Below are 25,984 nucleotides of genomic sequence, written 5' to 3'. Positions count from 1 at the left end.
CGGAATTGCTGAGTGCACGCCTATGGCTCCTGAGTGCCGTGGGCTCTCAACATGTCAGAATCTCACCTCTGCAAGTTTTCCAAACTAATCTCCTTGACTTTAGTTTCTCCATTTTCAATCCACAACACACACAAGGGAACAGCTTAGTACAGCTGCTAAAGGCATGGATTCTGGAATCACACCACCAAGATTCAAATCCTGGGTCTATTCTCGACCATGTATGAGCTGGGTGCACTACTTAGGTAAGTTACTCTGTGCCCCAGTTTCTTCTTCTGTAAAATGAGAGTAACAACAATACTCTTAAGGTTGCTGAGGGACTCAGCAGGTGGACTTTCTACATGGGAAAAGGGAAGGTAAGTATACTCTCATCAAATGAAACTATGGAAGCAAAGCCAAGGAGCAAGAAAGCGTGGCATTCAGGAACTGGTACAAAGTAGCTGAAGCACAGGCTGCTCTGCCCCCCAACACCAGTCCCCTCTTCCCTCTAGAAGGGGGAATCTGAGTCCACTATGGTTTACTAAGCTCTTGCTCTCAAACACTACTGCAAACTTTCTACTCTGTTGAAAATCTGCAAAGTCCTCCTTGGGATGTTTCCTCTGAAGGTGAAAGTGTTCTCGTACAACAACTAAAGATTTATATTTTTTCCATTTTCCACATATTATCTAACAGAAAATGGAAGTAAAAAGCCACTGTTAAAGGAATAAAAAATCTGACGGATACCTAACCTTGCCAACTAATAAAATGTCTAAAGTTGTCAGCTTATTTTAAACAGCCAACTTACCTTTGAAACTATCAGCCTGTTGCTCAACGGACTCTCGTACCATTTTCCAAAAGCAGTCTGATACAGCAAGGCTTAAATTTCTTGTAGTCACTTGGTGTGCCTTTAGCATGCTTGTCCTATTAAAAAATAATAAAAGCTAAAGTACATAAAAATGGCAAGAAGGACGATAACTATCACCAAATTTGGAAACGTGCTCGTTATGATAATGTAATGAGAATACCACTCTCACATTTTATACTAGCACTATCCAATAAAACATTCTGTGATACAAACAATGTATCTGAGCTATCCAACATGGCAGCTACCAGCCACATGGGGCTATTGAGCCCTTGGAGTGTATGGCTAGTGTGCTGAGGAACTGGAGTTTTAATTTCTTTAAAGTTAACTAATTCACACTTTATAAATAATCACCCGAGGCCAGTGCCTGCCATGCTGGACACCTCAGTTCTCTACACCTGTCAGTTCCCGTCCCCATAGATAAGACTCAAGACTATGTTTGCAAGAACTATCTTGATTTACTGTACTAATGCAGAGTCAAACATACCTTGCCATTTTAAGAGACTCTCTACATACAAGGTAATTCAGTTATCATTTAACTCTTCCTTTTTACTTTTTTTCAGGATCTTATTTTCTGTCAATATCTATTTAAAGATACCCCTTTGACATCCCCAACCCCCACTCTCACTTTCCCCATTACTGAAAGAGAAACGAGTACACGTATTTAAAAATCTAAATTTTGAATTGTTGGGGGCGTCTGGCTGGCTCAGTCAGTAGAGCATGCAACTCTTCATCTTTCATCTTGGGGTTTTGAGTCAAAGCCCCACGTTGGGGGCAGAGTTTACTTAAAAAATAAGTAAACATAAATACCAGAAGGATGGGTTTCTTCAAAAAAATAAATAAATAAAAATGTAAGTGTTGATCTTAAAAAAGTCACTTCATAAGTAAAACAACTAAAGATGTGTCCGTGTTGTCCTTCAGTGCCCATATCCCCAGGGGCAGGTTTTCATACGAGCATGTATTGTACCATGTGATAAGCTGCTCCTAATTCTTTTTTTTTTTTTTTTTAATTTTTTTAATGTTTATTCACTTTTAGAGACAGAGAGAGACAAAGCATGAGCAGGGGAGGGGCAGACAGAGAGACACAGAATCCAAAGCAGGCTCCAGGCTCTGAGCTGTCAGCACAGAGCCTGACGCGGGGCCTGAACCCACGAACCACAAGCCCACGACTTGAGCCGAAGTTGGACGCTTAACTGACTGAGCCACGCAGCGCCCCAAGCTGCTCCTAATTCTTAGTAGCCTGCAGGCCTGCCTATTACATCCAGATCACTATTTCAGAAAAATTCTGGAAATTCAATGATAAACTAATGCTATAAAGCAAACTTTAAGTGAGAACAGCTTAAGTTACTCCCTCCAAGTATTTAAAACATATACCTACTTTAGGAGTTTTGAATTCTGAAAAAATTCTTCTTCATATTCTCTTATAGCTTCAATGCTTTCAGAGCTGTTCCCTAGGGAAAGACAATGAAATTCTCACTAAGAAAATTAATCTTTATTATTTGAAAACAACAAAAACTGAAATTGTAAGAATCCATCTTTGCATACCTTTTCCTGTTACAACAGCAAAATAACCTAGAGCTTTCATTGGGAAGAGTTTTCCTTCAATTATCTGCTGAATCTATTTTTAAAAGTGGGAAATAAATGTGAGATGCAGGTTTATATAATTTTTTGAAGCATAATATACTATTCAGAAAGCAAACTTAATAATGCTGTATATACACCCTCAAATATATAAATCTATACAAAAGTATTAAAATGCTTTTCGATTGCTACTTGAGGGGAAAAAACACATTTAATTTCACTACACTACAAGATGCATTATGAAAACTGGGAATGCTGTACAGTGCTTTGGGGTCAGGCCTTAGTTTAATTTCAGCTCCTCCACTCCTTAGCTACGCAGCTTTAAGTAAGCTGCTGAACTTTTTCAAAATGATGGCTGAAAACATGATATGAGGCAATATGGTAGGTACGTTACCACAGTGCCAGGCACGCAGAGTCGCTCAATAAATAGTAGCTGCTGTTTTTATTTTCCCATACTTTTCTTCAAATATATAAATCCTAACCAAGTTGGACTTCTTTTTCTCTTTTTTTACAAATATTGGGATCCACTGGCTCTTTTAGGGTCAAAACCCTTTTCTAAACGTAATAAAAGCTAGAGACCCTGTCCCCAGGAAAATGCACATTTCCACAGAGATCAATCCCTCATACAATGTAAGAGTTCCTGCTCCCTATGCCTATTCAAATTAATACTGCAGGTAAGAATCCATCCTCTAAGACAAGTCACAGCCCTAAGCCAATGCTGAAGCTTTGGTATAAAAAAGGACTGATATAAATTTCAGTTGCATTTCAAAATAAATATAAACTATCCTAGAGAAGAGGGGAAAGACATGAAAGAAATAAAAGGAGCTGGGAAAGAGGCACAGAATTTGCTTCTACCTCACTTCTCCCCTCCTCCAACCAGGACCAAAACCGCCACAGCAGGCCTCCCCCTCAAAATAAGGCAAAGCAAAGGCCATGGAGGTTGCGCACAGAAGAGTTAACACAGCAGGCCTGAGACTGCTGTCCTTAGAAAGGTCTGCTTGTCCTTGGCTGGCATTTGAGGACCTCACTGGTAAACAATTCCCACATTGACATAAAACTTTCTCCACATAACAGTGACTCATTGTGCAAGCAGTGTGGTTTCGGCTGAACACTTGGCTTTCCTTTGGGCGTCTGGAATTTTGGTACTTGAGGGTGCCTACATGACCAGCCCCCAGTAAGAACCTCAGGTGCCGAGTCTCATGAGAAACTTGTTGCTGGAGGGATTGAGCATTTCCCACATGACTCTACTAGGAAAGGGCTCTTGGAAACCTGAACCAGGTTTCCTCCAGACACCAGGCTCTTGCACTTTATTTAGCCTTTCATGATTTTGCTTTGCATCCAATACTGTTAATAGATCTTAGGCATAAGGACGACTATGTGCCGAGTCCCGTGAGTTCTTCTACAGAATCAGTGAACCTAGGGGTGGTCTGTCCTGGGAATCCAGCACAAGAGGCACAGTCCCAGATGTTTCAGGTGGGAAGGAGAGAAACTCTATGCAGTAGTACAAGGGATGAGTAGTTCTAATGGCAGATGTTCTATGGGGGACAGAGATATAACAATAATAACAGATGACAGCCACCATGTATATAAAACTTTGCAATGTTAGAGCACTATTTCAACCACTTTACAACAAATATTTAACTCACTAAACCTTCACAGCCTATGAGATAGTACCATTAATATCTTCATTTCCAACAGATGAGGAAGCCTAAAGCACTGAAAAAGTTTAAAAATTTACCCAACATGACACAGCTAGCAAAGGGTAGAGCCAGCTTTTGAAACCAAGCAATCTGGCTACAAAATCTCTACTTGCAACCACTACCTTCTGCCTTTACCTTTGGTAAAGAACATGCCCTACGTCAAGACTGGCACCCTAGTAAGACTTACAACGTTACCTTGAAATAAAATTCTTTTGTTGTTACAGAAGGACAGGAGGGACACTGAACCCCATGAATAGAAGTCGCAGAATTTCAGAAATGAAAATGACCCTAAGACACCAACTAGATTGATAGCATGGATTAGGCACTAACTCGATGCAGACAAGTAACAAGATTTGTCCAAGGACACACGGCCGGTTGGTGGCCAGATAAGAATGCTGAGGCCTAACACCAATCCAGTGCCTTCTCTATTCTAAAAATCTGCTTCACAGTCTTTGAGCAGTTGGGAAATATAATAGTAGCAAAAAAAAAAAAAAAAAAAAAAAAAAGCATACACAATGTCCAGAAGGTATTTATAGTGTGACTAGTCTTACACTAATTTATGAAAATCAACTAAAAACAAATTTAGAAAAGAAACACCACAATCATTATTTTGTGGTTAATTAAGAAGTAGTTAATGACTGCACATCAGCACGTAAGATTATATTAGAGTAAGCAACATTAGTAATTCAAGAATTTCTGAAGCAAACTAACTGAAATTATGGAATTTTATTTATACTTCAAAATTACACTTAAGTAATTTACTGTAACTTTCTAATACTTTGTTTTTAATGAGGAGAAAAAATCCCACCAAAGTATTCCACAAGGACTTTTTGATTGCTTGTTTCTTTTGTTTTTATAGCCAGTTCCTGCTACAGCTGACGCCTATACAAAGAATCTGTTCTCTCATAATAAAGAGCTTGTCCTCACCCTGCTCGGGCTAGCCACGTTTTTTTCTGCCAGGTCTACTTTGGTCAAAACAAATATCGTCCTCCTTCCATGAGGATCCATTTGACTGACCAAATCTGTAACAATGCTACGTTCAGCATCCACAGATCCATCTGAAAAAAAAAAATTGAAAAATGACACTGCAATGATTGCCAAGTAGATTTTGTAACTTTAACCCTTGTATCTACATTATACTAAGAAAATTTTTCTTAATACATTTATCTTAGTTATGAAAAGAAATTCTAGCTAATAAAAATTTCTGTGATGTTTTATCAAAATATTCTTAATTTCATTTCTACTTACTAATAAAACGAATGGTTTACAGGAGGGCAAGACATATTTATGTTGTATGTTTATGTAACGTACAAAGCTTAAGATTGCTAAGGAAAGAAGCGTATTGGTGCAATTAAAACCTTTTGATAAGATTTACCTTGAATACATAGTATGATGGCATTAGGATTCTGCATATAAGCTTTGCTGATACTGAAAATAGTTTCCTTTGTGTCAGGAGCCATGCCTGATGTCACAGTCTTGAAGAAAAAGGTTTTAAATGTCATTATACATGTTTTCCACAATAGGAACAAGATAAAACGTAAGTTTTGTATATACTTACATTAATCACACCTGGTAAGTCAACAAGCACCATCCTTTGCAGTCCGGGGCCTTTTACGTTTAAGGATATGGTCTACTCAGGGAAACAAAACAAAAGGAAACTAATTGTGGGGGGCGGTTTGTTAGGGATTTATTGGTGATACGTGTTCTAAAAATTCTGTATCTCATCCATTCACAAAAAAGTTACCCTTTCTCTGATCCTAAAAGTTAATCACTCTAGAAAATTACTCACAAATGATACATTATTTGGAATATTAAAAAAAAAAAATCTGTCTTGAAACAGCTGTATTCTCTAAACATGAATGCCAATATTATGATTTATTTCCAATCATTTGGATTTCCATAAAACACTTTCCATAAAACTGTTAAAATGAACTACAACACTTACCTCAGGACTAACAGTACAGCCTTCTTTCACATTTTTCCTCATTCGGAGTTCTATTTCATGTCTTAGTGCTGCAAGCTATTAATGGAAAACAACAAAATCCTGTGATAATCTTCCTTTAACAAATATTCCAGTTAGTTGTCGTTCATAAGCTTATACACATTATCAAGTTACACACATGAACCTCATGTAAATTCTACTTACATCCTCCTCTTTGGTAAGATCGAACTCCCGAGAACTATCTTTAAACAAGGCCACGTGGTGAGGACCTTCACTCAGAGTGACCTGAAATTAACAGAAAATGGACACGCAACAGTGCATTTACAATTCACGTTGACTCCCACAGCACTAACACAGCCTAGACGGGACCATTGCACTGCACGCATCAGGTCCCTTCGCAGCACACACCAGGAGCATCCCTGGGGGCTGTCAACATGGCAGCGCAGAGATCACAGAACTATTTATCTGTGTTGTCCATACATCTGTCACAAGTGTCATAATTTCCCAACAAGCCTGCGGCTACTCTTTCATGACTGAAAGTGCTGCTGCCCCTCTCCTTTCCCAGTTAATGGCTACACAGAGTACTGAGCACAAAACCATCAATCTAAAACTTGAAAAACAAAAAGAAAATCTTGCATTTAACCTCAAAGGTAAATTTAGGTAAAGGACAATTCATTTACTCAACTTCTATTTATTGAGGGCTAACTGTGCAAGTGTTGCAGGAGGGAAACAAAGAAGGGACCGTCCCTGGCTTAGACCTCACTGCTTCTGGGAGAAGTATACACAGAGCTGACACGACAGTATAGTAAAACCTAGGTGCACACAAAAGACAGTGGTACTGACCACACAGGAACTAAGGCAGCCTTCGCCCAAGGAGTGAGTGATGTTTGCATAAGGAATTCTCTAACAATGCAAGGCCCTGTGAACAGGGCCTTCCTGAGAACTTCTAACCTTCACATTCCTTCCTTCCTTCCTTCCTTCCTTCCTTCCTTCCTTCCTTCCTTCTTCTCTTCTCTTCTTTTTCTTTCCTTCCTTCCTTCCTTCCTTTTCTTTCTTTCTTTTCTTTTCTTTTTTTTCTAACTTTTCAAGCTTCTCTATAATGTTCCAGTTTCATTTTTAAAATACAATTCCTGGGGCGCCTGGGTGGCGCAGTCGGTTAAGCGTCCGACTTCAGCCAGGTCACGATCTCGCGGTCCGTGAGTTCGAGCCCCGCGTCGGGCTCTGGGCTGATGGCTCGGAGCCTGGAGCCTGTTTCCGATTCTGTGTCTCCCTCTCTCTCTGCCCCTCCCCCGTTCATGCTCTGTCTCTCTCTGTCCCAAAAAAATAAATAAACGTTGAAAAAAAAAAAAATTTTAAAAAAAATTTAAAATACAATTCCTTCTGGGGCGCCTGGGTGGCGCAGTCGGTTAAGCGTCCGACTTCAGCCAGGTCACGATCTCGCGGTCCGTGAGTTCGAGCCCCGCGTCAGGCTCTGGGCTGATGGCTCAGAGCCTGGAGCCTGTTTCCGATTCTGTGTCTCCCTCTCTCTCTGCCCCTCCCCCGTTCATGCTCTGTCTCTCTCTGTCCCAAAAATAAATAAACGTTGAAAAAAAAAAAAAAATACAATTCCTTCTAGTGAGACTACCTAAAGCGGGCTAGATAACCAATAAAATCCAGCTGGTTGAAAGCATCAGAAAGCAACCATGGCAGCCTGAACTCAGTCCAAGACCCCCGAGGATGTTAGGGACACATTCTGATGGCCGTTTTCTCTCAGGGTGCTAGCAGATTTGTGGAACATGGTAGCACTGGAGAAAAGGTTACCAGTCTTACTGGATTGAGGAGACAAAATCAGAGATCAGGGTATCAAGCAGCCCTGAATTTAAGGTGCTAAAGCCCCAGAAAAAAATGGACAGCAGAAATGAATCTCCAAAAACCAAGCCCTACTTTTTGTGCACAATTGCCCCCTGTAAGGCATTTGCACATGTGGAAACAAAGCAGAAAGAAGCTGCTAAAAAGGCTAAGTCAAGATTTTGGCAACTTGTTTAGGAGAGACAAAAATTGAGTTCCGAGTCCATCAAGGAGAAGTCTTCTAGCAAATTCTAGAGGAGTAATGGTGAACTGGAAAAAAACAAAACAAAACAAAACAAAACAAAACAAAAAACCCAGGCTTTTATGTTTCAAGGGTATCTGTCCATGATTTACTCACCTGCCAGAAGAAAATTAACCCCTTCCTAAAATATAACATTGTCCACAGCTGCTATAATTACAGTGCTGCTCACAATGCAGAAGCTAGGTTTACAATGTTTTTAGAGATGATTATAGAGCAAGGCATGAGGTGTAGTCAATTTCCCCCCACAATGGAAGTATTCCAAGTGCCCATCAATAGAAAATGGATCTATAAAGTTGGGTACATTCACACAAAACCATAGAGAAATGAAAAGGAAACTAGTTTTACACAACATAGTTGAGTTCACACCCAGACCCAAAACAGTGCACTCTGTATGGAACACACTAGACCGCTTCATTTCTGGAAGATTCTAGAATCAGCCTCATTGTCTATTCTGGTCTTCATTCTTGATGGTGTCAATTTTCTAATTCTCCAATTACTCTGTACCTGACTACCTGACGTAAAAGAAAACAATACACAACCATACAGCTTCCCCTCAAATTTATGTCCACAGATCTTAATGGGGACCTCAGTATGGCTCAGCAACCCGATTATTTCTCAGTTTCTCTTGTCAACTCACTTCTGGCCTAGAAAGTCTTCCTTCTTAGCTCAATCTTTAACAGTTTCTCCCTTCTCTTTACTTAACAGCTGATAATCTAGCCTCTTAGAGTCACTGAGCAAGGGGAAGTAAGCAGAAGGAAACTTGCACATATTCTACTTCATTGCCTCCACTGGTAAATTCAGCGGTCGATTCTCAGTCTTCACCCTCCTTGATCTGTCAGCAGCTTTCAACCTCGCTGATCACTACCTCCCCCTCGGTATTTTCTTGACCTGACTTCCACTACACTGCACTGTTCTGATTCCCTCTAATACACTGGTAGCTCCTTCAGAAGCTCCTTTGTTGTCTGCTCCTTCCTCAACCTCTTAATCTTGGGTATGCCCAGGACACAATCCTTCATCCTGTGTCTTCTCTCTCCTCACTTCCTTGGTGATCTTACCCAGTAAGATCATGGAGTTAAATATCACATTTAGATATTTGATTACGAGTCCTAAATTTATGTCGCTAGCCCAGACCTCTCTCCAAATTTGTATCTCCAACTGCCTATTTATTTGTTAACATCCCTTGCAAGTCCCAAACTCCTGATCTTCTTCCCAGAGCTAATTCACTCTACTCCAGACTTCCCCATGTCAATTACATGTGGAAATCTATTCAGGCCCAAAACACTGGAGTTGTCCTGACAACTGACTCTCTCTATCAAGTATCTGAGGAAATCCTATTGATGCTGCTTTCAGAATAGATACATAATCCAACCATCTCTTATCACCTTCACTGCTACTTCCCTGGTGTAAGAATCACCTAGACACTCCAATAGCTTCTCATGTGGTCTCCGTGGTTCTACCCATCTTGCTTATGTCTATTTTCAAAACAGCAGCCAGAGTGAGCCTTTGAAAAATATTGCTCTATTCAAAACCCTGGACTGCTTATTTTATTCAAAATAAAAACCAAAGTTTGCATGATGACCAACAAGGCCCTACTGATCTGCTTTCCCTTTCTCCCATTATCCATACTCTGACCTCATCATTTGCTAATCTTAACTGTGCTCTAGCCACACTGGCCTCGAACATGAAAACCACCTAACCACCTCAGGGGCTTTACACTAACTTTTTCTCTGCCTGGAACACTCGTAGACTAGATATCCACACAACTTCTTCCCTCACTTAGTGCAAATCCTGGTTCAAATGTCACCTTCTCAATGCAGTCTACCAACACCCTGGCAGCCTCATTTCCCTTGTCTGGCTCCACTTTTTTTTTTTTTTTTTTTTGGCAAAACACCCACCATCTTTTAACATACTACATAATCTGGTCACTTATTCTGTTTACTATTTATTGTCTGCTTCCTCTACTAGAACGTATCCTCCATTATGGCAAAGATCTTTGTTTTGTTTACCAACACACTGCCTCAAACAGTGCTGGAATGTATTAAACGAGTCCCAGCCTTGTTTACCTCAAAGGCTTTGCTATTACAATCGTTCCCTCTCTCTTACATCATTTTTACCTCTGAAACTAGATCATTACAATCAGTATATAAAAATCTCTCTCTTTACCCAACATATTTCCACTGTTGCTACCCCATTTCTCTACTCTTCTTACAGTAAAACTAGGAAATTTATATTTACTAACTCCATGGCCAATATTCCCATTCTCTTACTTAGCCTCTCACTAACCTCACATTGAATAAAATCTAGAGTCCTAACAATGAACAGCTCAGTGCAGTCTGACCCCACCACGCCTCTGCCCTCCTCTCCCATCTCTCTCCCCTCACCTGCCCAGCAACTGTCACAATGGCCTCCTGGCTGTGTCTCCACCGATTTCCACAACAGGAGTACTTCCCAGTGCTATGTGTCAGTCTTCTCATTTACAATTCTTCATTTCAACACAATGAACAAACTCGACGGAAGCTGCTACTTTCCTGAGGAGCTTCGCCCAGATGGCCTGCTGTCCTACCTTAACTGGAGAACGTGTCATCATCTCCCCAGATCCTCGAGGGAATATCCGTGCTTGGGCAATCATTTCCAGCACACTAGTTTTTCCAGCACTCTGATCTCCAACCACAACAACCTTATCACAGAACAAATAACATTTATTCACATTTTAAAAAAATGTTTATTTATTTTGAGAGAGAGAGAGAGAGAGAGAGCAAGAGAGCATGCACAAGCGGGAGAGGGGCAGAGAGAGGGAGAGAGAGAATCCCAAGCAGGCTCTGCATTGTCAGCACAGAGCCCAACATGGGGCTCGATCCCATGAACCATGAGATCACGACCTGAGTCAAAATCAAGAGTCAGACACTTAAGTCACCCAGGCGCCCCAGAGTTTTTAACACAAACTTACATTTAAATAGATTTGAAATACTGCTGAGGTTTTTTTAGTCTTTTAAAATAGCTACAGCTAAATGATTTTGAAAACACCATCCAGAAAACAACGATGGCCAATACACATATGCCTATTGAAAATATAAACAGGAAAATATTAATTGGATCCATTATTTATAACTAAATTTTTATTAAAGACTTGTGCTAAGCAAAATAAGTCAGTCAGATCATGATTTCACTCATATGTGGAATTTGAGAAACAACAGATGAACATAGGGGAAGGGAAGGAAAAATAAGATGAAAACAGAGGGAGGTAAACCATAAAAGACTCTTAAGTACGGAGAACAAACTGAGGGTGCTGGAGGGGAAGGGTGGGGGGGTGGTGAGTTAAATGGCTGACAGGCATTAAGGAGGGCACTTTACAGCTGAGCACGGGGTGTGATGTGTAAGAGATGAATCACTGGGTTCTACTCCTGAAGCCAAGACTACACTGTATGTTAACGGACTTGAATAAAACAAAAACAAAAACAAAAAAAAACAAACAAAAAAACCCTTATGCTAATTAAACCACTACTTCTAAAACCATACCATTTCTGTTGTACACATCTTTTCCATAGCTAGTTTACTCTTTACAAAGACATTTTCAATTCTGTGAAATTAAATTTCCCTCACTAATTTAATCCACTATTCAGGTATTTTAGTACCATGGGTATTACAAATATATAATGGCAGATACCTGATAACCTTCCTTCATTACACATAAATTCAACGTGTGTATTTATACAATGGGCCAAATGGGCCAGTGAACCAAAACAGCCAAACAACATTCAATGCTTACGACATCATGTAGAACACATAAATAATATTATATAGGTAAAAGACATATGTCTCTGTTTATGTCTGTGTGTGGTGTGCACATATGTATATGTCTATATTGTGTGTCTGGGAATATATACACAGAACTTTTTTAAAACGTAAAGTGTTCTTGGGGTGCCTGGGTGGCTCAGTCGGTTGAGTGTCCGACTTCGGCTCAGGTCATGATTTCACGGCCCAGGAGTTTGAGCCCCGCGTCGGGCTCTGTGCTGACAGCTCGGAGCCTGGAGCCTGCTTTGGATTCTGTGTCTCCTTCTATCTCTGCCCCTAACCCACTAGCATTCTGTCTCTGTCTCTCTCAAAAATAAATAAATATTATAAAAAACGTAAGGTGTTCTTTTGCTAATGAGCAAGTTCACTATGTATTAATTTTTCACTTACCCTTGGCAGATGATCTTGTGTATTGTAACTGGCGTCATAATCAGATAGAACATCAAGAACTTCAGAATACATGTCAATCAAGGATTTCTACAAAATTTTAAAAATTAGTATGAAACAGTGAACACATTAAAAAAAAATCAGATGTGTCAAGAGAAAAAAAGCTGATTAATCCAAAATGTGTTTCCATAATGACTGTATTGTTTTTTTCCAATTATATAAATACACATTCATAGTAAAACAGTGTGGCATGAAATTCCATTTCCCTCTTATCCATCTTATTTTATTCAGAGATATACTGATTTAATAAAGTACATTAACTGAGGATTTCCTAAGCTTCTAATGAAATGTTAAAAGAGGGACGTTATGGTTTAACATTGAAGAGCTAAAATAAGTGCCCAACAAAGGAAGGCCATTAACACCATAAGGCCAAACAAGGAGTCAAGTGACCAACTGCAAGGGAATCATCCTCTATCAAGTTTGGTATGTGGATCAGAGGGAGACACACAGAGAGGGTGAGAAACAGAGACCGAAGAAAGGATAAAAGTAGAGAAAAAAAGTCACCAAGAAGACCGTTAAATCAGTAAGAATGAGTACGTGTACTGTGACAACTAGGCAGATGAAGGAGTGAGAGCATCAGGGACAGACATCCTGCATTGTTTTTCTGTGTAGAACCAGGACAGAACATGGAACCCAGCAAACAATAAGCTTGAAGAAAGTATCTGATGAGTGACTCAACAAATAAGTAAAACAGGTGGGAAAAAAAGGGTTACTGTCAAGCACATAATAATTAAAGACAAGTTTCAATGCAAGGTAGGAACAAAACGAGGGGCCTATGTTTTCTTGCATCTCATAACACCTCAAAGTAATTAAATGGAAAACAACTGCTATGCCCTCCACCCCAAAATAAAAAGTTCTTGAAATTTTCACTACCATTTCATTTTATGAGAGAAAATACTGTTTCTGAGGTGAACTCTATTAACACTTGGACATGACTTCCCTCAATTGCCACATGTGACTTGTGAATAAAGCCATGCTATTTATCTGTTTTATGCAGTCGTGATTTAAAGTCAGAACTACTAATACATGTTGGTTAAACTAGTACTACTTAGCTTTGGACCTTGGCTTCAGAATACATGTCATGATTTATTGTAGGTTTGCTATACACAAATACTGTTTACTTACATGAGATACAAGTTAAAAATATTACTTCAATTTAATTCAGCACATACAGCCTGGTTTAGTGGGCAATAATAAGATTTAACTTACCAATAATGGTAATTACCAGTGTGCTGATGGTCACAATCCCAGTATATACTTTTTTCCAACATTCTCTAAAATACCTAAGAAACCTTCCAGAAAAAAACGTGAATTCTTATAAAAGTGAGGAAAGTGAACTAATCATTCACTGGAAATACAAGTGTGGCAATGAAGTTAAGTCGTATCTAAATGTCTATCAACTCACAATTCTGATTTTATGCCGTAGAAATTAAATAAGCCTAAAGATAAAGTGGCTATTTCAGAAAAATAAATGGATTCACAAGAAATGATTGTTAAAAGTATGAAGATTTTATAGGCCTAGTATGAAACAAATGTCTGGAGACTATAATTTGTGAAATGTCTTAAGATAGGAAAGACTTCCCAATCTCCCAAGGATATCAAGTTAGAAAGAAAAGGATAGAACATATTACAGCTTTAAAAACGTACTGACTGAATGCACAGTGTGAAATGGCAAACTTCTGGAACTAACAAAATTCAGATAAACTTAAAATACCTTAAGCTTTCTGTGATGGATGCCTTTGTCATCTTTCTGTAATACTAATTTTCTTAATTCTTTGTTCTCTTTTTCTAATCGTTCCAAGATCCTCTGGTACTTTAACTGCAACAAAATAATACCATAATTATGTAAGAAAAAGATGGGTTAATAACATAATTAAGTCTAAATTAAAATCTTCCAAATTCCTGAAGTCATATCTCCTATTTAAAATGAGCTTTTCATTTATAAAGCTTCTTTGAAAATGTTGGAAATAAAATAAATTATATTATCTCACACAAACAGTGGAATTCATTATAGTTTTCTATTATAATTTGGCATTTTATTTGGAAAATTCTTTGCTATTTACACTGAAGAAATTAAGTTATTTAAAAATACTAAAATGTAAGAATTTAAAGAAGCAAGTTCTTAAGTACATTCTATTGAAGTAATATTTCCTATCACATCAAAAATTTAAATTTTCATTATGGGGACATTTGACAAAAATTCAAATTCTTCCCATTCTCCATGTTATTTTATGCTGTAATTAAAATGATACAAAATAGGGGCGCCTGGGTGGCTCAGTCGGTTGAGCGTCCGACTTCGGCTCAGGTCATGATCTCGCGGTCTGTGGGTTCGAGCCCCGCGTCGGGCTCTGTGCTGACAGCTCAGAGCCTGGAGCCTGTTTCGGATTCTGTGTCTCCCTCTTTCTCTGACCCTCCCCGTTCATGCTCTCTCTCTCTGTCTCAAAAATAAATAAACATTAAAAAAAAAAAATTTTAAAATAAATAAATAAATAAATAAATAAAATGATACAAAATAACAATAACTAACAGTACCTGAGCATGTATTATGTGACAGGCCTGATAATGAATGTTTTAACAGCATTAGTGTCCTTAAGTCTTTACAGGAGACAAAAGTTAGGGGCCAGAGGTTAGGGACACTTGGTAGCCTATCCAAGGTCACAGAGTTCTGAATATAGGTCAGAGTCAAGAGCTTAAACTGTCTAAATTTTGGTTACGTTTCCGTGGCTGGAAATTATACATCAATTTTTAAAATACTGATATAAAAAGCAGATTTAAAGAAGACTAATACATTGACAAATACATTTGACAAAACAAGACAGATTGTTTTGTCAAAGCAGATGCTTAGCTACACGCTGTTCTTCTCAAATACATGTGATTCTTTCCTACTTGGTCACCTCAGTTGGTATAATATTACTTCTTGCCTAAACATTAACAACGTTCAGAAAACTATTAAGAATTACTTCTCTCTCCAACCAGCAGAATGTTTACATCCAACTTATAATATCATGCCTTTTAAAATGGAAAAGAAGGGGCGCCTGGATGGCTCAGTCGGTTAAGCGGCCGACTTTGGCTCAGGTCACGATCTCGCAGTCTGTGGGTTCGAGCCCCGCATCAGGCTCTGTGCTGACAGCTCGGAGCCTGGAGCCTGTTTCAGATTCTGTGTCTCCCTCTCTCTGACCCTCCCCTGTTCATGCTCTGTCTCTCCCTGTCTCAAAAATAAATAAAACGTTAAAAAAAAATTTTTTAAAAATAAAATGGAAAAGAATCCTTAGGAAAATTTTTAGATTGGTGTAATCTCCTCAGAATGAAGTAAATAAATGACAGGAAGTCAGGGCCCTGTCCTCAGAGAATGTTAAACTTGAGTCAAATTTTAAAAAAGCATATTCTGCAGTAGGACTCTGTACTATGAAACAAGTAGAACTAGAGGCTAGATTCTACTATAAACTTTTTATTTTAAACACACTTATTCATTTACATGTAGTAATAATATATACAACAAAATTATGGCAGAATTAAATCTTTGTTGTCTAATATGTTAGCCACTAGCCACTATAGCTGCTGAGCACTTTGAAATGTGGCTAGTCTGAACTGAGATGTAGCGTTAAGGGTAAAATACACACCAGATTTTTACAATTCAGTATATAAATAAAACACCTCATTAATATTTTTATACTAATTACATGTTTAAAGGATATTAATTTGGGATCTACTGGGTTAAATAAAATACATCATTAAAAATATGTTACCTATTCCTTCTTACCTTTTTGTAACGTAAAAATTTAAAACTACACACGCGGCTTGCATTATGTTTCTATTGCATTTCAGTAATACAGATAACCCCATGGCTTATTACATCAGGAATTTTTCATACAGTGTTTTTGTCAATACCCTGTGGCTGACACTACAAATCGCTCAAGTCGAGTTGATATCAATGGACATACAAGTGTGGTAGGATTTCCACTGGCTCATTTCTTTATAAATATGGAATTAATTTTGGGGTCTACATTTTCTGGGGATGGAACCATTCTTTGGTACATGTGCCAATCTATAGCCATCCTGCAGAGACATGCTACTGAGTGGTCTTCCAAAGATCTAGACCAACAGTTCTCAAACTTAAGGATGCATCAGAATCACTTGAGGGCTTCTGAAAAGAAAAATTACTGGGTTCTACTTCTAGAGTGCTGATTCAGGGGGTCTAGGAAGGGGTCAATAATTTGTATTTCTAACAAGTTCCCAAAGGATACTGGTTGCTACTGCTCCAGAGACCACATTTTGAGACCAATGATTCTTAAACTCTAGCTGAATTGAAGACTGGAATTGCCTGGCTGGGAAGTATTTAAAAATACATAGGGTGATGGCCAGAGCACAAGTGATTATATGGTATGGTCTGGCATAAAGATCAATGCATAGATATCAAGGAAATCAACCACAGATATTAAGAAAATCTGTGACCAAAAATATACTAATTGTTTAATTTTATCTAGGTTGCCCCTTGTATTTTTTCCCCTAAAAAGAAAGCTCTTTAAAACAAGTTTTAACTTAAAACAAAACCTCCTTAATTATTGTATATCATTGTTATCTATGTAAAATAACAATTATACTATATGTTATATACTACAGTTGTGTTTATATTACATTATAAAATAGTAATAATCATAATACTATAACTAATGATGAAGTGGGTGATAGGGCAATTTTGCACTAGAATATACCTACTCATCACACTGAATAGAACATGTCTTTAAAATAATAGTAGCTTTATAACCAACTATTGGAGAATAGATTTTCAAATTAGTGCCAGAAATACATTTAGAGAAGGCATTATCTGACTATTTTGGGGATTTAGAGAAGTAAAGGAAAAAGATACTGAGGGCTGACTAGAACTGTGGTTTCTTTTTTAAATTTCTTTTTTTTCTTCAACGTTTTTTATTTATTTTTGGGACAGAGAGAGACAGAGCATGAACGGGGGAGGGGCAGAGAGAGAGGGAGACACAGAATCGGAAACAGGCTCCAGGCTCCGAGCCATCAGCCCAGAGCCCGACGCGGGGCTCGAACTCACGGACCGTGAGATCGTGACCTGGCTGAAGTCGGATGCTTAACCGACTGCGCCACCCAGGCGCCCCGAGAACTGTGGTTTCTTAAACTGTGGTTTCTTACTACTTACATTAATTAGCCTGTCAATGTAAATGGTTTACATAAGGATGAGTCATTTTCCCTCATTTTTGTTTTTCATAGCAGTGTTTCTTTAAAATTAGAAGCACAAGATTCACTAAAAAACAGGTCTTTACATAGAAGGAGTTAACCACACTTACCAAATTCCTTATCAATTTGCTTTTGCACTTTTTTTTACATTTATTAATAAGGGTGTATCATCAAACCACTCCAAATTTTGCTTTCTTTTTTTTTTCAAAAAAAATTTTTTTTTCAACGTTTATTTATTTTTGGGACAGAGAGAGACAGAGCATGAACGGGCGAGGGGCAGAGAGAGAGGGAGACACAGAATCGGAAACAGGCTCCAGGCTCTGAGCCATCAGCCCAGAGCCCGACACGGGGCTCGAACTCACGGACCGTGAGATCATGACCTGGTTGAAGTCGGACGCTTAACCGACTGCGCCACCCAGGCGCCCCAAAATTTTGCTTTCTTAAAAAAATTTCCACATCACCAAACTTAAGACTATAACATAAAGTCCCTGGTTCTTTCTACTCATCAGAATTACCTGAGTATGCAGAAGTTCTTCTTGAAGCTGGTCAATTTTCTCTTTGTCTGTAACCTAAACATTTAAAATAAATTAATTTTATTTCCAGAGAAATGGATTTATGTAAAATGGGCACTAAGTTAAATTTTTTGAAAAGTATTTTTGAAAATAAATACTGACTTTATCTGCATATTTGATCAAAGCACATTTTAAATCAAGTGATTAATGAATAAAGTAAAAAAAAAACTATATTCACTACAATTGCTCATCAAAATTTCATAACTGTATTCATAAGTAAAAGCCTTAAAAAGCAATCACTTTCAGGATGCTATTCTAGTGATTTCTGATGAATGAGTTGTTATAAAATGAAGAGACCAACACACGGTCACTACCATTTTCGTAGGCTGTTTTGTTCTCAAGGACAGGCATTTGATGCTTGGAGAAAAAGGGCACAGATACCTACAGAATGTGTTCAGGGAACTTATACAGGCTAGGCTATCATTTATAGCTACTGACAAAATTCATTGGTCATAGTGATATTTAAGCATATATTACGCCTTTCTATTCTATAAGTAGGGAAGTATTTAATAAATGCAAAGACCCTGTATTTTCAGAGCTTTACGTGGAGCCTGATGCTGGTTTTTAAATTCAGTTCCAGTACAAGATCTGCTAACCCATAATACAGTGAATGCATCAGTAGCAATAAAGTTGAGTAAAGCAACTAAAATTGATTGAAATATAAAACAAAAGTAGGATAAAATCTACAGCTATTGTGGAAACTACTTCCAATTGTTATTAATGCTGATAACTCTAAGATCAGATGCCCCAAAACAACATAGAACTTTATTGCATTATCAGACTATAGTCACAATACAATTCTAAATATGAAACGCAATGATCAATTTTAATTAAAATGATGTCAATTATGGCAAATCCATGTAACTGTGCTTTGACTCCTTGGTGAGGTAAAGTTGTCATACTCAGTCTTTGAAAAGAATGATCTAATTTCTAATAATCAAAACTTGTAAACATGAATTTATTTCATAGGAGACAAAACTCAAGGTAAAATTCATGTAAGTCCTTGTTCACTTTCATTCAATGGCTATTCAAGCAATCAAGATATCATGGTAGCAAATATATACGAAAAAATTTTAAATGATTTGCTTCTTGAGGTAGATATTAGTAACTCTTAATCCATACAATAAAAATTTATTTTGCAGTTTTAATTCCTATTTCCAAATACTTTCCCAAAATAATCCTGAAATTTCTTGTAAATAAAAATGACAATGCTTGCTACAAATGGTAAGTATATTATTTTTTCCTTAAAAGTCTATGCCTAAAAATCTCCAAATGTGATTCAGTAATTAGAAGAAAAGAGAATATAAAACAAATTTTGTATTGCTGTTTTCTCATTCTTATATAGCAAGCAGACACTTATGAAGAGAACTTTTCTCATTTGATTGTGTTTGTATAAAATGGACAAGAATTATTAATAGTCGCCTAAAATGTGAGGAAACAAGCAAGTTGGGGAGGAACCAACAACCCAAAGAACAAAATCTTGAAGACCAATGAAGAAATAAATTCTTCCATATTGTTTTCATGTGGCATGCCATCATACTGTAATAATGCACTCATAAAAATGTTATGCATATTAAATTCCCAATTCATTTTAAAAGGTACTTGAATTAATTCTGTTCCATTAAATGCTCATCTGACACTAGCTAAATTATTATTATGAAATTATATAAACAGTATTAGCATAAACTGTTTTAGTTTTGAATGTGAATATTTCATGACTTCATGCAATATGTCCTTAATTACAATAGAAAATCCAGTGTTAGTCTACATCTGGGGCAAGAGTTAAGAAACTAATACAATTACACAAAAAGTTAGAATGCTTACTGTAAGCCAAGGACTATAACAGGCTAACTCGGTAATTTGGTAAAATAAAAAGGGTATATAAAAGGTTAAAAGGATATAAGGTTACTAGAATATTACAAATAACAATCTTTATGCTAATATTAGAATTTAGTAATGATGACTGTTAAGATTTTTATAAATTCAGATTTTTAGGAGTATTTAGATTTATCACTTGCCCTTTCTGGCACAAGTGTTAGGCATGACTCATGCACAGTTTTATCAATATGCTTCCTATCTGCTTGGTTTAATGGAACATCAAAAGTAACATCGTATTAAAAGACAGGTGGTGGTGGAGTCAAGAATTAGACCTCACATTTTCTAGGAAACAAGATGAAAACCTTTAGGTTTACAAGATAAATATTAAAGATACCAAGAAGATACTTTTACATATTTTCTTAAGGGAACAGCACATGCTATTTTCCACCTATCACTTATTCAATATCTTAACTGGCAGTCGGTATATTTAATGTTGATGCACTTTGCTGGTAAAATTCAGCTACTTACGACAGGAGTTCAGTTCTTGCCCTGTTGTTTAACATACTGTTTGCATTATGAAATTTAAAACTCACCCTGACAGAAATGGGTATCAATGGTCTTGAAACCAGAGCTTTTCTACAATTCCAGGGCTGTGAAACTGATGGAGAAAGAGCGGAATCCTCCGCAGAAACAAGCTAAAGCTGAAAGAGAAAAACCTTTACTAGCTCCTCACAAAACCAAGCCTGATTTTTAAATTTTAAGTATTTCTTCCTACTAAGCCATTGCGGCCATTCTGAAATAGCAAAATATACATATAAGGGACTCGCAAACATTTCCATGTACGTGTACGCCCCTGCATGAGCTACAGGGACAGTTTATTAGCTGCTACTATAAAAAATGAAGGCCTACTTACATTTCAAGAAGGTAAGGAAGGATGATTAAAAATCAACAAAAAGCTGTGGCTTTGTACCTTAAGAAAACCTCACACACCCAGAGGAATGCTATAAATCTCATGAATTAGGATTGGGATCATGAGGACAGTGAAGGGCTGAAAAGTCACCTGTGTACCAACTACAGGGGGAATCGGGGGAAGATGCAGTAAGGAGTATGACATCATCATAGAAGAGCAGGAATTGTTTTTAAAGTTCCATTTACTTTCACACAACTCCAAAGTGGGCCAGACTGTTTGGTGCTCTCCTAAGTATGCCTTAATAAACAAAACAGACGGAGGTACAGTCCTATCAGTTGCTATTTTACAAAAGGGGGAAATGAGGAATAAAATGGTTAAATGAATAATCTGAAAATATCAGAAATGAAATGGTATCACTAAACCTGAAAGCAGGCTAGAAAGTAGGCCTCAAATGAACATCAAACTTGGGCAATGTAGAAAACGAACATTATTCACTACTAATACCCCTTAAAACATCAGGTTCAAAAGTATATTGATAATCTTAAACTGTATCTTAAAATCTTAAAATGGAAGGCAGATCTATGGGACTCATTTCAAATTCTTTTACCATTATGAAAAAACAAGAACAACTTGCAGCTAGAGCTATCCATATTTCTAACTAACATACCAGAATATAGTAGTTCCTTTGCCTTCTTTCTGTAACAAAGCTAAGGAACAGATGGTTGGCTTTAAGCATCCAATTTGTTAGAATATTTAAATGGCACTTCAACAAAATACAGAACAGAGAATGCTAAAGCACAATTTAAAATAAGCCCTTCCTTGGTTTAACACATCTACTTTAACTTAACCAAACAGGAAAATAACTTATTTTCTGTTTCCACCTATGTTGTTCGCTCACTGAAAGCTAAATATACAGGAGTTGATTCCACAGCCCTGGAATTGAGAAAAGCCAGGAAGTGACACTGAAAAGATAAATGAAACTATGAGGCATACTTTCAAATATTACCATCACCAAATGCGATAAGGTTAGTAAGCAAATTTATTGCATTCAATCATTATCTATAGTATTGGGTAACTTCAGTATCAGAACCTACAGGAACCTAATTAAATGGCTGAATTTCTTTTCCTGAATAAAATCTGTATACGACTTTAAAACTTTCCCGATCTAATATATGCAACATAATTAAGCTGATGTTAAGATCTCAGAATATAACTTTAAAATCATTACATTCATTGCATTTTGACTCAAGCCCCTTCAGAACATTAACCTTGAGATCTACACCATAAGATCATGTAGCAGCTGAAAGCATACTTTTAAGGACTTCTTGACTGTACCAATAACCAAACATTTATATAGATTTATGCTGACTTTTATTAGAATCTGTTTTTTAGCAACCTCAATTATATCAACTTTCCAATGTTCAATCCTTCAGTCATCCGAGGTGAAAATTTATTTGTGCTGACTTCACAACTGTGGAAAAACTTAATGAGTTGATCAAGGTATATAAGAATAATTTTGCCCAAAACTTACATCAAAACAGTTTTCTTCTGTAAGAAATAACAGTATTTTCTGCTGATTCATTTTACTAAAACTATAATTTTCATTGTTTAAATAATTTAAATTGTGGTCATCCACAGTAATCCCTTACATTTTAGAAATGAAAACTTGGGAGAACCACAGATAAGTGGGCTACAAACCTAGGATGACTCAATAACTGGACCAAGTAAATCACAATTCATAATTCTTTTCTAAATACAAATCCGTGCTCCCTCACAGATCATCTCATTTCAGAAAATAAATTCTATGTTTAACATTTTGCATTTGCTTATCCACTCTAGGAAAGTTACATATTTGTATTATATATCTTTCAAATTTTTATTGTGTCAAAAATAATTACTCATAATTGGAGTCCATGAAGGTATTAAGATGACATGATCTTGGCTGAAATGGCTGATTAGTGTGTACACATCAGTAGCCCCCTTAAACCATCCATCACCTTGCGCTTCTGTTGGGCATAGCTTGTGCTATATTGGCCAGCGGCTCTGCGCGCTTCCTCTTCATGCTCTTGAATTTGCTGTTGTAAGAGAATGAGCTCACCAAGCAGACCCTGCCATGAGTTTACAATGAGGAGAAGAGGAAAATTGGGGAGGAGAACAATGTTAAACCAAAGGGCACAAGCAAGGAACAGATGTAATTTAAGGAAGAAGGGATAGCTTACAACAAAAATGGAAACACGTTTATGTACCTTTAGAAAGCCACCATATAATAGGGCTCTGTATCACGTTTCCATTTTTCCCCTCAGTAAAATTAGATGTCTCAGAAATATAAAACAGCAGAGTTTAAAAAGTGAAAAGAAAATGCAATGTGGCTGTCGGCTGAACAAAGTGAGCCAGATGTATAATATTAATATACAGTAAAACCTAGACTAACTGGAATGCTCAAGGAAAGTGGCATTGCAGTTAACAACTGATTACCTCAACCCTTAGTTCTGAATTGCCAATATGAACTAGTGTATGCTCCTGACTTGAAACATAAGGGGGAAAAAATCTTTTAATTGTCAACCATAATTCTCATAAAACTGAATGGAGAATACATCATAGTTTAATTATTAAATTATTATGTATTTGTTCTTTGATATCTGATGTCTTCAATTAAAGACCATAGCCCCTCAAAACTATTAATTTGAGTTTCCAAGCATCAAGTTAATCAAGGTTTTACATTAATTCATATATTCTACATGCCTATACATACAAGCTTATCTGACTAAAATTTAGTTGTTTTTTTTTTTTTTTTGCAAATTAACAAATAATGTTTGAGGCACTGTTTTAACTTTATACAACATAAAATAAGTAGTCTGACTGAATTTTCACTTTTTATGAGCTGTTTTGACATTCAGTAAAAATAGCCTCTAAGAATATATAAATTACTAGAGCAAAAGCACTATAAAAGAACATAGTTAGGATTTGGAAATAATACAGTTATTATGAAAATTTAAAATGAAACAAAACCTAGTTTGGACCTGTGTACAACACAATCAACATTATATGTTTATAATTCATTCCACTTAAAAATCATGACATGCTAACTAATGTAATTTTTATCACAATGTATTTACATGTGGCAGAATACCCAATACATGTCATTTTCTGTATAGTATTTTTAATTGCTGGCCTATTAGATAATAGCCCTCAAGAAATGACAACAGAGAAAAAGACAACAAAGAATTGAAAATGTCACAAGCCTAATATTTTCTCAATTAGACACCTCAGTGAATGAAGTCACTATTTAATCTGCACAGGAAGAGTGTTCTGGGAAAACAATGAACTCAATTTTTACCAAGTTATAAAAATAGAAAGAGCTAGGAAAACTAATACTCATTAAAATAACCTACATTGGGAGTTTCAAATAGCTTCAGAGCTTTTTAAAATAACTGCCCAAAATATTACATTTTATATAATACAACTAGGAAGTTTCTTGAAATACTGGTTAACATTACATTCAAATTTTAATTAGTAGACTCATCCAGGGGCTTAATAACTTACTTTATTAAGCCAAAGACTTCTATAAATAAAAGTTTTCCAGAAAAGAAGCAAATACAAATAGGATAGGTACTATTATAGTAAAGCATTTTAAATTAAGGGAAAGTATTAGCATATAATTGGGGAATTTTTGTTTGACTCTTAGTTTTAATACATTAGGCCATGCCAACAATAATGAAACTGGATGACTTACTATAAATCAAAGGATGAGACTAGTTGATATTTCTATAGGACAAGTGAGAGAACATCAAAATGGCAAGTAACACAACTGAACTGTCAACATCGGTTTCCAAATTCAATAGCAGAAAATATATTTATAAAAACCTGTGGCTACCTTTAAAGATATCTCTTTTAAGTTAATACTTTATGGTCATTGATACATCTATCAAAGAAAGACAATGCCAACTGACTACCCTCATCATTTACCTAATTATCTGTCATTTTTTCATTTTCTGTATCATTGCTTTTCATGAAGCAGAAAGAAGAATAATCCAACTTATTTTTAGTCATTTACCATAACAACTTCTAATCATCCGAGTGTTTAGATGTCTCAAAGTAATACCCTTTTAAAGGTTTCCTGTGCTGGCTTATATAGTAGTGTACCTAGGCTTTAATTAACATACCACCAGTACTCTATAAGATGTCAAAGCAGTGAGCAAATATTCCACATTTCTTAACTATGCTTGCTGGTCTATCAGGTACAAGATTTTTTTTTTACTTACAGCTTAAACATCCTTCCCTAATCCATTGCTTCTATCTACATACAAATTATATGGCTAATACTTAATATCTATTACATTATAAGAAAACACCCTCTTTCTAGTAACACTTCACTTTCCTTCCAAGTCTGTTACTGAAGCACTGTTATGTGAAGATAGCTGAAATTAACTGTTACCTCCTAAAAAAAGTAGGAAGAAAACAAGAATTAGACACAGAGAAAACTATTCACACTATATTACATGACTAAAGGAGGTTACCTCTATCCAATTTTGGACATCAAATCTCACCCTAAATACTGAGTGATGGGCTACAGGCTATACAGCTTCTGAGCTAAGGCCATGTGGAATAAGGAAGGGAAAGAAATGTGTGTAACTGCTATGCAAGACACATTCCTTAAACAGACAAAATATAATAAATATCTTCCCAAGCTCAGTTTTCTCTCAAGAAACAGCATGTAATTATGTTAAAATCATATACATTAAATATAAAACATAGTAATTGTAAATAATGATAAACAGTAAAAATAAACAACGAACAACTACAGATGATACACTCTCTCAAGAGTTATTGCCAATTTGACACTGCAGCTCTTCCAGTCTCGTATTTCACGTACAGTATTGTCAGACTTTTAAAAAATTATAACATCAGGTCAAGAAAATCAGTGATAACTCCAAAAACCAAAATATCAACTGAATACGCTGTGAAAATCTAAAAGTTAATGAGTTTGATAGGAAAGATTTTAAGACACTTTAAAATTATTTGTCATTTATATGTGAACACATTTAAGACACTATATTTTTAACAGTATTTTAAACATTATAGCAGAGCTGGAC

The 25,984-nt window shown here is 36.6% G+C and overlaps 1 protein-coding gene across 6 annotated transcripts in view; it reads right to left on the bottom strand.

Annotated features, from left to right (window-relative positions):
* Positions 1 to 25,984, bottom strand: part of OPA1 (OPA1 mitochondrial dynamin like GTPase) — an 86,873-nt gene that overhangs the window by 44,471 nt on the left and 16,418 nt on the right. For 4 of the 6 annotated variants that reach the window (XR_015240209.1, XR_015240210.1, XM_025913788.2 and 1 more), the window contains 13 exons: positions 22,889 to 22,999; positions 18,107 to 18,160; positions 14,104 to 14,208; positions 12,333 to 12,419; positions 10,714 to 10,827; positions 6,266 to 6,346; positions 6,065 to 6,139; positions 5,678 to 5,749; positions 5,495 to 5,594; positions 5,047 to 5,177; positions 2,384 to 2,456; positions 2,217 to 2,289; positions 782 to 897 (listed from right to left, as the gene is read on the bottom strand). Coding sequence is in view for 4 of the 6 variants with exons in the window: in XM_025913788.2 (XP_025769573.1) it covers positions 782 to 897; positions 2,217 to 2,289; positions 2,384 to 2,456; positions 5,047 to 5,177; positions 5,495 to 5,594; positions 5,678 to 5,749; positions 6,065 to 6,139; positions 6,266 to 6,346; positions 10,714 to 10,827; positions 12,333 to 12,419; positions 14,104 to 14,208; positions 18,107 to 18,160; positions 22,889 to 22,999 (1,192 nt within the window). In the remaining 2 variants the exon portion in view is untranslated. The remainder of the gene's footprint in view (positions 1 to 781; positions 898 to 2,216; positions 2,290 to 2,383; positions 2,457 to 5,046; positions 5,178 to 5,494; positions 5,595 to 5,677; positions 5,750 to 6,064; positions 6,140 to 6,265; positions 6,347 to 10,713; positions 10,828 to 12,332; positions 12,420 to 14,103; positions 14,209 to 18,106; positions 18,161 to 22,888; positions 23,000 to 25,984) is intronic. The other 2 variants (XM_086675024.1, XM_086675025.1) reach the window with 1 other exon arrangement.

This window comes from Puma concolor, chromosome C2 (assembly GCF_028749965.1).
Source record: "Puma concolor isolate L17-30 chromosome C2, mPumCon1.1.hap2, whole genome shotgun sequence".
Lineage (NCBI taxonomy): Eukaryota > Metazoa > Chordata > Mammalia > Carnivora > Felidae > Puma > Puma concolor.
This window is presented reverse-complemented; position numbering and strand designations above follow the sequence as displayed.